A 13728-nucleotide genomic window follows, 5' to 3' on the forward strand; every position below is an offset into this window, starting at 1 on the left:
GCATTTGCACCCAAACCCACTAGCCTCTGGGACACCCACAACAGAAAGAAGCTGGGCAGGCCGGGTGCCACCCAGCATCACTGTGGGGACAGCCACCACAACTGCCACGGCCACAGGGCAGCTTCATGGCTCCACCGGCTCCTGGTCTCACCCAAGAGCTGAAGGAAGAGACATCATCAGAGGTGGAGCTGCCTTGCTTGGGGGGCAGCTCCTCAGACCAGGCTGCTGCTCCAGGTGGCCCTGAGGGACCTCTTCACAGTCCTGGAGGGAGCCGCTTAAAATGAAAATGGAACATCCGAACTCGACCCCTTAACCCCTTCAGTGCCCCCCATCAGCGCCTGACTCCTGGCCCTGGAGACCCTCTCACCTCCCACGGCGATTCTCTGCAGCACCAGGCTTCCTTCCCCACCCGCGGAGGCACACCTGTGCTTCCAGCCTCCAGGTCTCTGCCCACGAGCTACACACCTCGACTGTCCTTGGCTCACCCGTGCATCGCTCAGAAAGGCCTTCCCTCTGCACCCCCAGCATGGGGACCACGTATGGACTTACGCAGGTGACCCTCATCTCTCTCCGACCTGGGGAGCAGGGCTTGCGTCTTGGGGAGGGGGTGACTGCATCCCCAGGAGCCCCATGAAGCCCGAGACCTGTCTGTCGCGTGGAGTCCAAGGGCCTGACTCGGCGCCCTTTCCAGCACAGTTCTAGGCAACCCTGGCTCCCTCCTCACACTCCAGATGCCAAGCCTCAACCCAAGGGCCTGGTGCCCGCTCACCACTCTACAAACCAGTGATTCTGCTCCCTGAGGCCACCTTGCCTCGCAATGCCTTCCTGGCCTGTTTCCCAGAGCTCCCTCCATTCCCTCTGGCCCAATGGGCTGCTCCCCGCTGTGACTCTGTGGTCAGGCCTCCCAGGACCCCCCTGCAGGGCCATCTGCACACCCGATAGCAAATCCTCCTGCCCCGACTCTCTGGACGGTATGGTCACTGGTTTTCCTTGAATGTGGGTGGGTTTACACTCTGTCCTCCCCCTGCCAAGACCAAGGGTCATAGGTTTGTTCACTGTCCCATACCCCCAGTGACCACCACCTTGGCCTGCACACAGTAGGAGCTCAACAAAAAAATTCGCCAAATGAAGGAAGGTGGATGACACTGGGAATACTATTCAACAGTCAAGGATACTGAGGCACAGAGCAGTCAGGTAATCTGTTCAGGCCACACAGCAGTGAGAGGCAGTGTCCTCACTGAAAACCCGTGCTGACGCCAGAGCACGCATTCTCAACTGGCCAGGCCAATGTGTGTTTTTTTCAACACCACCAAGCACTTCTCCAATTCTCAGTGGACACTGACCAGGTGGTCAGCCTACAAATTTAGCTCAATTCTGACACTATCTACCCGGAGACACAGTTAGATCCCACGGGTTATGGGCTCACTGCCACAGGACTGGCCCTCCTCCCCTCTACTTCAGATGCCCATCTTAAGTCCAGGTTGTCATCTGTGCTTCTGGCTATAGATCAGAGGTTCCCATGACCCCGTCCTCAGGTTCAATGAACTTGCTAGAGCTGCTCGCAGACCTCAGGAAAACAGTTCCCTTACTAGATTGCCAGTTTATTATAAAGGGATGCGACTCAGGAACAGCCCAATGGAGGAGATGCACAGGGCAAGGCACGTGGGAAGGGCCAGAGAGCTCCCATGCCCTCTCCAGGTAAGCCACTTTCCCAGCGTCTGATGTGTTTGCCACCCCCAAGCTCTCCAAAGCCACCCTTTTGGATTTGGATGGAGGCTGCATTACCAGGCATGACTGTTTAATCGCTGGCCATTGGTGCTCATCTGGATCTCCAGTCCTGCCCCTCTCGAGAGGTCAGGGGGCAGGGCTGACAGCTTCAACCCTCTAATCACATGGTTGGCTCCCCTGGCAACTAGCCTCCACCCTTAGGTACTTTCCAAAAGTCATTCATTAACACAAACTCTGCTGTGATTCAAAGGGCTTTATTATGACTATCAAAGACATCCACTTCACTTTTATCACTGATCACTTAGGAAATTCCAAGGGTTTTAGGAGCTCTCTGCCAGAAACAGGTGAAGACCAAATCCTATATATCTCTTATTATAAATGACAACATCCCTGCCAGGTAGACCACGACCTTAACAGAGACACCATGCGTGCCTCCTCCTAAGAAACACAACCTGGGACACCGGGTGTGGATTTCGCTCAGCCATCCGTCATCACTCCCACCCCCGTGGAGGAGGAGCAGGAAAGGCGAGAGGGTGTCTGTACAGGCTGGGAACAGCTCACTGATTCCACCGGCCAAAAATCCCTCTCCTTCTACACTGGGACAGATGTTTCTGATTATCAGTTTCCTGAATCCGTTGCGTGCGGCTGCTAAGCCCCAGCTGAGCCTGACCAACCCGCGATCAGAACATCACAGCCCATGGAGAGCGCAGATCTCAGGAGAGCATCTCCGGGCCGCCAGGTGGGAGGCCAGCAGCCCACAGCCTGCAAGCCTGTTGCTGAAGAGACAGAAGAGACTGACCCCAGGGGGCGTCCAACCCTGCTCACTGAGGCCGAGGTCACATGAGCACAAAATGGCCTCTGCTCACCACTCAGACCTGGTGACCGACCCTCTGCGGGTCTCGGCGCCCCCCTCTGTAACCAGGAGGCCTCAGGGAAGAGCACTGGCTGGAATCTTAATCTATCTGCACACTGGAGATTAGAGGACACCTCTGGCTAAAAGGAGCTGGTTGTGCAAAGGAGCGTTGCACGGGTGAGAGGGCACCTGATGAAAGTGTGTTTCCCAGCCTCCCTCCAGGTGAAAACCTTACCACAGCTGGTACCACATTAAAAAAAAGCTCTCAGCCCCAGCTAGGTGGGGAGAGACTAAGTCTGACCAAGCAAAGACCCTGGGTCACTGAGCTCCTGTAAGGTGTCGTAGCCACCTTTTCTGGGGGGAGGGGTCCTCCCCAGCTTACACCGCTTTTCTGGAAACACCCTCCATCACCCATGGGGTGGACCCCAGCTGCCACTGGAGCACGCAGCTCCCACTCCCTAGACAGGTGGGTGGCCGAGGTGGACACCTGACCGTGCTGGGCTGATACTCTGACTCCCTCCCCGATGGAACTGGACAAGGACCACGGGACTTGGTCCTTGAAGGCCCCTCATGGGCAGCAGTCGGCTCTACACATCACAGCAGCATGACGTTGAGGCCAGCAGGGAACTGGGGCTCTGTGTTCTGACGGCTTCCACTTCCTGGTTCCCCCTCTCGGGTTCCAGAGACCACCCCCATGCTTCCAGTGCATCCCATTTCTTGCCTAAGCTAGTTTCCATTCACGCTGCAGCGAAGTTCCAAAGAATTCAAAACGTAATGAAAAGCTCTCAGGAAGGAATTCCTGCCAATTAGCGAGAAAAGAGAGACAACCCACCACAAAGAACATGCATTAGACTAACAGGCACCTCACAAAAAGAGGAAGAGAAATGAATGGCAACTTACACTCGAAAAGGTGCCCAACCTCACCGGTCATCAGGGAAAAGTAAATGAAAACTACAAAGAGATAGCCACGGCCAGATTAAAAAGAAAAACAACAAAATAAAACACCCATACGTGACACTACCTGGTGCCGGTGAGAATGCAGAGCGATGGGAATCCTCGTGCTCTGCTGGGGGGAGTGTGAACTGGTTCAACCCTCCAGCAAACTGTAAAACCTGCTGAAGCCGCACACGTGCACTGGATGGCCCCAGATCCCACCGCCACGGACAAAAATGGACCCAAAGAGATGAGGTGCTGGGGGAGTCAAAATCACAAAGTAGGGTGGTGACTGAGGGGGCTAGGGGAGGGGTAATGGGGAGCTGGTGTTTAATGATTATGAGTTTCAGTTTCACAAGAGGAAATGTTATAGGAATGGACGGTGGTAATGGTGCACAACAATGTGAACGTACTTAATGCCACTGAACTGTACACTGAAAATGGGTAAGACAGTCATTGTTATGTGCATTTTACCACAATTTGTTTTTGAGGAAGATTAGCCCTGAGCTAACATCTGCCGACAATCTTTTTTTTTCTTTTTTTCTTTTTTTTTTTTTTTTTTTGCTGAGGAAGATTGGCCCTGAGTTAACATCCATGCCCATCTTCCTCTACTTTATATATGGGACTCCTGCCACAGCATGGCTTGATAAGCAGTGCATAGATCCACGCCAGGGGTCCGAATTGGCAACCCCGGGCCGCCAAAGCACAGGGTGCAAACTAAATAGTTGCTCCACCAGGCCAGCCCCCACAATTTTTAAAAAGTGAAAAAAAAAAGGACCCACAGAAATCAGACTCATGGGTACGGAAGCCAGTCACAAGAGCATCCATGGTAGCATTTCTCATGAGAGCTCCAAGTGGAAATTCCCCCAACAGCCCTCCATGTGAACAGATGACACACAGTGGCATCAACAGACACTGGAGCAAAGAGACGAAATCAACCACTGCCCCGAACACTGTCGGGGCCTGTCCTCACTGAACGTCAAGGGAAGAGGGTCCAGTTCCATTTATATCAAGTTCAGAAACAGGCTGTCAGCCCACAAAAACGGAAACCCATTTAAGAGGCAAAGCATTTATTTGGGATCAAAGAACTGCAATTCGGGGAGCACAGATTCAGGTAGAAACCCAAACAGTGTCCTGATTACAGGAGACGGGCTCAGGGTTTTCATGGGAGAAAGGGAGGATGAGGTGAGCCACATTAAGGAAGAGTTCACTCGTGCTCCATCAGGTAAGGCTGGGTTTGTGCTTCATACCGGGGCTGAGGTGCGGTCCTCAGGCAGAAGGCTAGACTTGGACCTCAGCGATTGTCAGTGATCCGGTCAGCAGCCAAGCCCGCCGCCATCAGTCCTCACAGACAGGATATTCTCATCCTTACTGACTTCTGGAATGTTGGCCGTTTGGCCCACTTTGGAAGATAAAGAAAACAAGACGTGCAAGGCACTTCCTCTGAAATGGCTCCTACTCTTAAAATATATGGCTCTACTCGTGTCATCTTTCACAAGGCAAAACTCAACTCTGGTGGAGTGGAGAGGGCGTTCCCCAGGGAGCAGGGAGGCAGAGACGGGGAAGGGGCAGCAGGGGGCTGCAGCTGTTCTATTTCTTGAACATGTTGACCATGTGACCATTCATCAAGCTGGACGCTTATGATGTGCACATTTTTTAAATGTCACACTTCAATTTTAAATATATCTGTGTGTACACACAGACACATTTTTTAAAGCAGTGAAGTGAATACAATGCCTTCTTTTGATTTCCCCTGAAGGCACCAGAAGTCGGTCACTCAGGGAGATCACGTGGGACAGGAGATCCCTGTCAGAAGGGGGCATGAAGGGAGCAGCCGAGCCAGCACGTGGTCTGCCCACCTCAGGAGGCCGGCCCCGAGGATGCCCAGCGTCCATGACCAAGGGGAGGGCCCAAGTGGATATGGAGCGGGATGAAAAGACTGAGAAAAAGGTGTTCTTTCTCAGCAGCCTTAGGTCTTCTTTTAGACATAGAGGCTCCAACGTCAGGCGTTCCACAAGCCTCTCGCCTCCTCACCCAGCTCCAGGAGAAAGCAGCCAACCAGTTTCTTACTAGAGAACAGACAACCCCTCTCCCTTGCTGTTCCCCACCATCGGCCTTTCTGCTAAGAGCAGAGGGGCATGGGCCTCACCCCTCCTCCGACCCCATCCTGCTGAGACGGTCACTCTCCCTCAGGGCACAGGTCAGGGCTGCCTGGGTCCCCCCACCTCTGAGGAGCTGGGCAGCCGGGGGCAGCTGGCAGAGTGAACAGTTTCACAGTTCTTTACCAGGCGCCACAGGGGTGGTGTCGGTGACACGATTGCCCTGCATTTTATGAGACAATACAGAAACTTGGGCTGGATGACTGTGTATGACCCCACAAAAATGCACACGGGAACCGCCAGGTGGAACATGGCGCCATGCAAACGTCTGGCCCAGGAGCACTGGGTTTGGGAGGTGAGGCAGGCAGCAGTGCTCACCGCCCACTGGGGTCATCCAGGAAGTCCAGGACGTTCTCCAGGAAACTTCCGGGTCCACTGAAAGTCACAAGCTCAGCTGGCCTAGGGCCAGGGCTTGGTCCCTCCCTGCCAGTTCACATGGGCTCACAGAGTCACAACTGCAAAAGGCCTGGGGACAGAAGCTAACCCGGGTGCGGTCAGGGAAACTGGGGCCCGAGAACAAGAAAACTGGCTCAAGGCCACAAGGTAAGTCATCGGCAGAGCGAGGGCCAGACTGGGCCTCAGGGCTCGGAGTCCAGTGCTCCTCCCACCATACCTCTACAGGCTGAGGGTAGCGGGGGACAAATCATCACTGTGCTAAACTGATCTCCAACTTCCCCGCCCGAGTTTGTGGAAGGGTGTGTTGTACACACAGGACAGTCCACCGCGGCTGCGAGGAAGAAAAGACACACACACCCCTTTATCCCGGCCAACCGGGCCCTTGGCACCATGGCCGACTACGGATGGCAACAGCCACGTCCCCAGCGGCCCGGGGCCCACCGAGCAGCCCGAGCTTGGCTTTCTCTATCTGGAACACGGCTGAGCAGGCTGCAGGGGTGCAAGCTCGAGGGGCCAAGAGAGCCTTTGTCACATTTCCGAAACGTAGAGCAGGCAGATGTGACAGTTCCGCAGAGCCCGAGGAGGGCGAGGCAGGCAGGAGCAGATGTAGAGCCAGGTGACTTCTGAGTCATCGGAAAATGATGGTTTCTCAGCAACTCCCAGAGAATCTACGCGAGGTCCCCGAGGTCAAGGCGCCCTGACACACCCAGAACTGAGTGACCGATGCGGGGACCTCGGAGACAAACACGCAGAGCTCCAGGGCCCTCTCAAACCCCGAGGGCAGGCGACACTGCAACATCGAGGCTTCCAGTGGCCACAGGGCCCCAGGGCCCCGGGCAGGCTCCTGAAGCCAAGCCACCAGGGCCGCTGCTCTGGGCGACAGGTTCTCAGCTGCCCGCCCCCACGGCCGACTTAAAGTCGTTCTGTAGCTGTTGTCCTGTTGTTGTTTTTACCTAAAATGTAACAGCTGAAGCTGGGAAAATACAGCTTATTTATACAGCTCCTACAACGATAAAATCCAAACCAAGTTACCAGGAGCAGAAGCACAGAACTCCTTCTGATGTGACTGGCAGGGGTGACACTTGGGGAAGCCGAATCTCTGCTCATGATGCCAGCGCTGGTGGCGCAGGTCTTGGCACGGGAAGGGGAAACCCTGTGTGCAGGTGGAGCCCCTTGTCCCCACCTCCCCATCCCACTGCCACCAATGCATGGGTCTCAGAGTGCAAGCTCACACTCTCAGGACAGTGATGGCCCACAAACTCAGACTGCCCCCAGTGACAGACGACACCCTCAGTGACACAGAATGTTGTCCCCTGTCTAGAACACCTGCCTCGGATCTTTTCTTCAGGCGCCAAATAAGTGAGAGTGGGCAAGGCCCTACTCCGGAAAGAGTAAACCCAACACGAGTGTGGAGTGTGAGTGCCCGGCAGCGCTCACCAGCAGATATTTCTAGACTGCCATCAACACAAAAGCACACATGCAAGTCGAGCATACGCCCTGGGGCCCTCCATCAGACAGCGGCAGACCCAGGGGTTCTCAGACCCCCGCCTGACACCCAAGGGATGTGAGGCAGCCCAGTCTGAGCAGCTTGTACACTAGAGAGAGGGGTTTGCTTTCTCCAATAAAAATGCTGCACAAGCACTTATTAAATGCCTACTATGCACCAGGCCCAGGTGCTTGGAGACAAACTCAGTCTGATTTCCAGTTCCTCCACCAAAGAGGACAAAAGTCTGGTGTCACAAGGACACGGCAAAGCTCCAATAAGATAAAGGCGGTGAACGTGCTCTGAAAGTACACGCACCTGATATGCAAAAGGTTTAGGGCTGCACAGTCCCCTCCCGGGCTTGGTGGGTCACAGGGCTGACTGCCCCTCCATCTGACACTTCTCTTGGGTGACCTGGTCCCAGCATGACCTCCCTCAAACATGAGGGCAGGCCGGGGGGCACGGCTCTGAACACACGACAGTACCAACAGTGTAGGAGGACTAAGCGTGGCAGCAGAGGGCCAGGCCCCCCGTGCGGGTGCCCACTGCGCTCCGGGCTCTCTCCTGCATGTCGGACACCACCTTCTCTTTAAGAGCCTGGCCGTGGTGTCCTGACACGTGCTTTGACCCTCAGCTGGGGACCGGCCAGCTGTGTGATGGGGGCAAGGGAGTGCAGAAATAAACCCTCACGCTAACGGTCAACTGATGTTTGACAAAGGTGCACAGGCAATCTGATGGGGAAAGAACAGTCTTTTCAACAAATCACGTCAAAATAAATACTCCACATGCAAAAAAATGACCTTAGATCTTTACTCAAACCATACCTGAAAAAAATGAACTCAAAACGGTTCACAGACCTAAATGTATGAGCTAAAACTATAAAATTTCTAAGAAAAAAAAGAAAATTTTTGTGACTGTGGGCTAGGCAAAGATCTCTTAGACATAACTCCAAAAACGTTAACCACCAAAAGAAAAAACTGATAAACTGAACTTCACCCAAATTTAAGACTTTTGCTCCTCAAAAAGACACCATTAAGAAAATGAAAAGACAAGCCACAGACTGGGAGGAAATATTTGCAAATCACAGGACTGATAAAGGAGCTGTATCCAGAACACATAAAAAACTCACATAACTCAATAAGAGAATAGACAATCCAAGTTTAAAAACTGAATATAAGGCTAAAAAAGACACTTCTTACACGCACACACAAGATATGCAAATGGCTAATAAGCACATGAAAAGAGGTTCAACACCATCAGTCATCAGGAAAATGCAAACCAAAACCAGAGTGAGCTAGGACTTCACACCCACTAGCACGGCTATAATTAAAAAGACAGACAACAATAAATGTTGACGAGGATGCAGAGAAATCAGAACCTTCATACGCTGCTGGTAGGAATAAATGTAAAATGGGGCGGCCACTGTGGAAAACAGTCTAAAAGTTCCTCAAAAGCTTAAACACAGAGTTACCAGAGGACCCAGCAATTCCACTCCTAGGTGAATACCCCAAAGAACTGAGCAGGGCCACACGGATGTCCAGAGCAGCATTATGCGTAAGAGCCAAAAAGCGCAAACAATCCAAATGTTCCTCAGCTGGTAAACAGATAAATAAAATGTACTACATCCTTACAATAAAGTACAGATGCGCTGCAACATGGACGAACCTCGAAAACATCACGCTGAGTGAAAGAAGCCAGACGCAAAAAGAGGACATGTTGCATAGTTCCATTTATATGAAATGTCCAGAAAGGGCAAATTTTAAAGACAGAAAGCAGATTAGTGACGGAGTCGGGGTAGGGACGGACTGCAAAGAGGTACAAGGAAACGTTGGGGGCTGACAGAAATGTCTACAACTGTGCTGATGGCTGCACAATTCTATAAATGTACTAAAAATCAACAAGTCATATGGTTTCAATGGGTAAGTTGTGTAGCACATGAATTATACCTCAATAAAGCTGTTAGGAGTTAAATAAGTAAATACAATGAAAACAAAGTAAAGGTTATTAAATTCAAGCTACTGTTGCAGCACACGCTTAAAGTTCTGACAAGAGATCTTAAAAGTTCCCACCACCAAAAAAAATAAAGTTAACTGTGAGGTGACGGATGTGTTAACTAACCTTATTGTGGTAATCACTTCCCAATAGATACATATATCAAATCATCACGCTGCACACCTTAAACTTCCACAACGTTATATGTCAATTATATCTCAAGAAAGCTGGAAAAAAACTGGACGGCGTTACAGAGATGTTAAAAAAAAAAACTGGCACCCAGTGCTTCTTTCTCCTTGATACAACCCACAAAATTGACAGAGACTTGAAAAGAAACCAACTTTCTCATAAAGCGATTGAGCAGTCCATGGGGGCACCCTCTAAAATTGCCTCAAACCCCCTGCTGTCCCCAGTCTGCCTTGGAGAAACATACTGAAACCCTGCTAAAGTGCCTTCTGCCTCCGACTGACCCTCCCTGAGCAAGGTAGTTGAGGCACGAGGACACAGAGAGGACAGCCTTTGGACTGGACAGGCCCAGGAGAACACTGCTGTCACCTGCAGCAAAACCAAGGCAGCCCATGGCATTCACCTGGGTGCCAGCCCCAATCCATTAGTCATGGCTGACTAGGGTGTTTGTTCATGGCTTCTGAGAGCAAGCCAAGGCTCTCAGAAAGAGTGTCCCCACTGACTAGCAAGGTCGGCCAGTCAGCATCACCCAAAGCGTGCTAGTCCCCACCTCGTTTATTTCCAGTAGCCCCAGACACTCATCTTTCACCATCCAAAACCAGGGGAAGACAGTTCTCAAACCTAGGTGGACATCAGCCTCACCTGGGCAACAGGTTCTGAGGCGCCAGCAGGTCCAAGGCCGGGCCTGGAAAATGCATGTTTATCAAGCTTCCCCACTGATGGGAGCAGCAGGTGGTCCCGGACCACACTCAGAGGCCTAGGGGATGCCGGCAGGCCAACTGTGAGGCCTAGAAGACCACAGCAGCAGAACAGGTGCTTCAGAAGCCAGGATCAGAGAGACCCAATCTGAAAGTCCCCATGACGTGCAAATCCCTGTCCTCTTTCTTCTCTCCTTTCCACAGCAAATGACCAAGGAGGAGACGGAGAGTGAGGAACAGGAGCTAAAGTTCGGAGTCAGGCCAGAGGCAGCATTAGAGGCAGCAGAAAAGAGGGGGAACAACTCATCTGGGAGTCAGATTCCTGGTCCCAAACGCGCTTCCACCCAGCTCTGAGACCGTGGGAAAGTCACTTCCTCCCTGGTGGCTCAAGTCTCTCAGCCACAAAAAAAGGAGACCAGACAACCTGGTAGGTCCCCTCCAACCATTCTCCTGTTTTCCAGCAAGGACTCCCAGCCCCTCTCCCACCAATTCCAATCGTCTCCTTGGGCCCAGTGGCACTCCCCGGACCCACCCACCCACCCTCCATAGCCAGGAGGTCACAGGAGAGCTAAGCGTCTGTCCAGATGAGGTGGAGAGTGTCCAGAACCACTGGCCGGGTCTTCACACCAAGCTACCAAAGCAAGCCAAAACTGGCGATGGTGTGATGTCAATTCTTTTGACAATGACCACTTTGTAAGCACAAAAGCCAAGCGTCGCGCCTAGAACCTGCCCCCGGCCCTAGGAGATTCCTACTGAGAGTGTGCAGACGAGAGAGGTGAGGCGCGGAGGGACGAAAGGACTGACCCAAGGTCACCCGGCCGAGACGGGGCAGTCAGCCCGCGGCCCCATCCACGCCCCGGGGTCCGGGAGGCGGGCGCGCGGAGCTCCGGGCCGACAGGCGGCTGGGAGGGCCACGGGCCGAGCAGATCCCCTGCCCGCCCTCCGCGGAGGGCCCCGCGCGGGCCGCCCCGTCCCCTCGCCCGCCGCCGGACCCGCGTTCCGGCCCGCGCCTCGCCGTCCGTGCCCGGGGCCGGGGGCCGCGCTCACCGGACTTCGGGGGGTAGCGATAGGCCGAGTTCGCCTGGATGTCGATGTCCTCCACGCCCGCGATGCGGCGGCTCAGGATGGAGCCCATGGCGCGCGGCGGGCCGGGCCGGGACTGCGAGGGCGGCAGCGGCGGCAGCGTCCTCACGCGGACATGGCCCGGACCAGGCCTCACGGACGACCGCCCACGGCCACGGGCGCCTAGGCCTCGGAGCCCCCGCCCCCGGCTCGGCCCCGGGCCCGACGCCACGGCGACCCTCCGCCCCCCGCGTCCGAGGCACCTTGGGAAATGGAGTCTCCTCGTCGCCAAGAGTGCCGGGCTGCGGCGCGGGAAGCCAGCCTAAGAACTACATTTCCCAGGAGGCTCCTCGCCAGGGCCCCTCTGAAGTTGTTGACAAGCGCTCTGGGACAAACCAAATGGACCTGAATCCAGAGGGGAGGAACCAACGACCGCACCGCCGATTGTCCTTCCCTCGGCATCCCAAGCACCGCACCAACATCGTAACTCTTTACCCCTCCTAATAATTTGTTGATATATAGACCCTTCTAGGAACCCAACGTCTTCCATTTACCCACTCTCTGAGATCCCTCCCCGAGCCACCGTGGTTCTCCCCACTTCCCAGGGTTTATCTCCTGCCTTGGCCAGCAGAGGGCACAGCCTTACCTGCCACCCGGAAAGAGCTGGGGTGGCATCCAAGCTTACCTGGAGCCGTGCTCACAGGGGAAGCGAAGCGCTGGCTTTAGCCTTTTCCAGAACTCAAGGCATCTCTCAGGCTCCCCGTCCAGAGCAATTACCCTTAAGACATAGTTTTACAGCCCTCTCGCAAGAGGCAGTAGTCCTCTCTCTATTTTACTGATAGGGAAACTGAGGCACAAAGAAGGGAGGGCCGCTCATAAGATGCTGAAGGCAAGTTTGCAAGACTCAGGGTCCGGATTAAAGCCTCGTAGGCTGCAGTGTGCTTTCCTGGCTTTTGACTCACACAAAACTCTAAGCAGGCCAAGTGGGGATCTGTTTTTACGTACTTTTCAGTTGAACAACTGGGTTTCCAAGAAGAAAGTGACTTCTCCAGTTAACCCTGCTGTATCAAGAAAGCAGCTGGGGAGGGCAGCGGCTGGCTAGGAGTCTCAAATGGTAAACTGACCACCCTCCACATTAAAATGAGTCGTACACCTTTCCAGAGGCCAGAATCCAGAATACAACCTTCCTATTGTCAGGGGATGTGAGAAGCCAAAACTAATAAAGGAGGTGAAGGACTTGGGTGATTATGAGGGCGAGTCGAGGTCTTGGAGGAGCCTGATTAAATCTCTGCCCCACAACCAAGATCCCCTTTTGCCGAGCACCTACTACGTTAGGTTCTGTTTCAATTCCCAGATTACAGAAGAGGAAAGTGAGGCTGGGAGAGGTGAAATACCCCACTCAGGCTGCATAGGAGAGAAGTGAGAATGAAGCTGGAATTTGAACCAGGCTGCTCCTTTTACCAACACACTCCCCTGCCACCTCAGAGACAGGAATGCTCCAACATGCCGGATTTCATGTCTCTTGCCCCCAGATGGGCCTGAAGACACCCCCACCCTGTGTGATCTTTCTTTCCTTATTTTAAATTTCTTTCTGCTGAATCACATAACAAATGTACACACACACACACACATAGACCAACACTGCATTCAATTTGCCGGCTTCCCTGTCTGGGGAGGGAGGGAGGGTCCTGAGGCCCCTGATGTCCCTACTGAAAAATAACCCTAAGAGCCTGTGCTCCCTGTGGCTCCTGGGCCAGGGCAGTTGTTTCCACAGGCTGGATGTTTGATTAATTAAACATTCCTCTTAACAGAGCTTTGGACTTGGGGTGTATTTTTCTGTGCTTATCTGTGCCCTATCTGATTTGGTGCTAGTTCTACTATCAACATCTTGGCTGATTCATTTATTTATTCAACAAATATTTATCATGCAGCTACTATGTGACAGGCAATGAGCCAAGCAACAGGAATCAAATGGTGAAAGACCAGACTTGGGGCACGCAGGCTAGTGAGGAAAGACACTAAAATGTTTAACAGGCATATAAATACAAAATGGGGTGCTATGGGGGAATGGATTGAGGGGCAATGAAATAATAGGAGAGACCCATTATTGATAGAGAAGTCAAGGAAGGCTTCTCTAAGGAGACATTTAAGCCAGGACTTGAAATACAAGAGCCAACCAGGCAAACTCTGAGGGAGTAAGCCAGTTCAGGTTCCAGGCAGGGGAAACACCACGTGCAA

General features: G+C 53.2%; 1 protein-coding gene across 6 annotated transcripts in view; it reads right to left on the reverse strand.

Moving 5' to 3' along the window:
* The window catches only part of MGRN1 (mahogunin ring finger 1), a 48475-nt gene extending 36739 nt beyond the window's left edge, over positions 1-11736 (reverse strand). For 3 of the 6 annotated variants that reach the window (XR_011494346.1, XM_014833109.3, XM_070485027.1), the window contains exon 1: positions 11476-11727. Coding sequence is in view for 5 of the 6 variants with exons in the window: in XM_014833109.3 (XP_014688595.1) it covers positions 11476-11563 (88 nt within the window). In the remaining variant the exon portion in view is untranslated. Of the gene's footprint in view, positions 1-11475 lie in introns of all 6 variants that reach the window. The other 3 variants (XM_014833108.3, XM_014833106.3, XM_014833110.3) reach the window with 3 other exon arrangements.
* Between the last annotated feature and the right edge of the window lie 1992 nt (positions 11737-13728).

Source organism: Equus asinus, chromosome 14 (genome assembly GCF_041296235.1).
Source record: "Equus asinus isolate D_3611 breed Donkey chromosome 14, EquAss-T2T_v2, whole genome shotgun sequence".
Classification (NCBI taxonomy): Eukaryota; Metazoa; Chordata; class Mammalia; order Perissodactyla; family Equidae; genus Equus; species Equus asinus.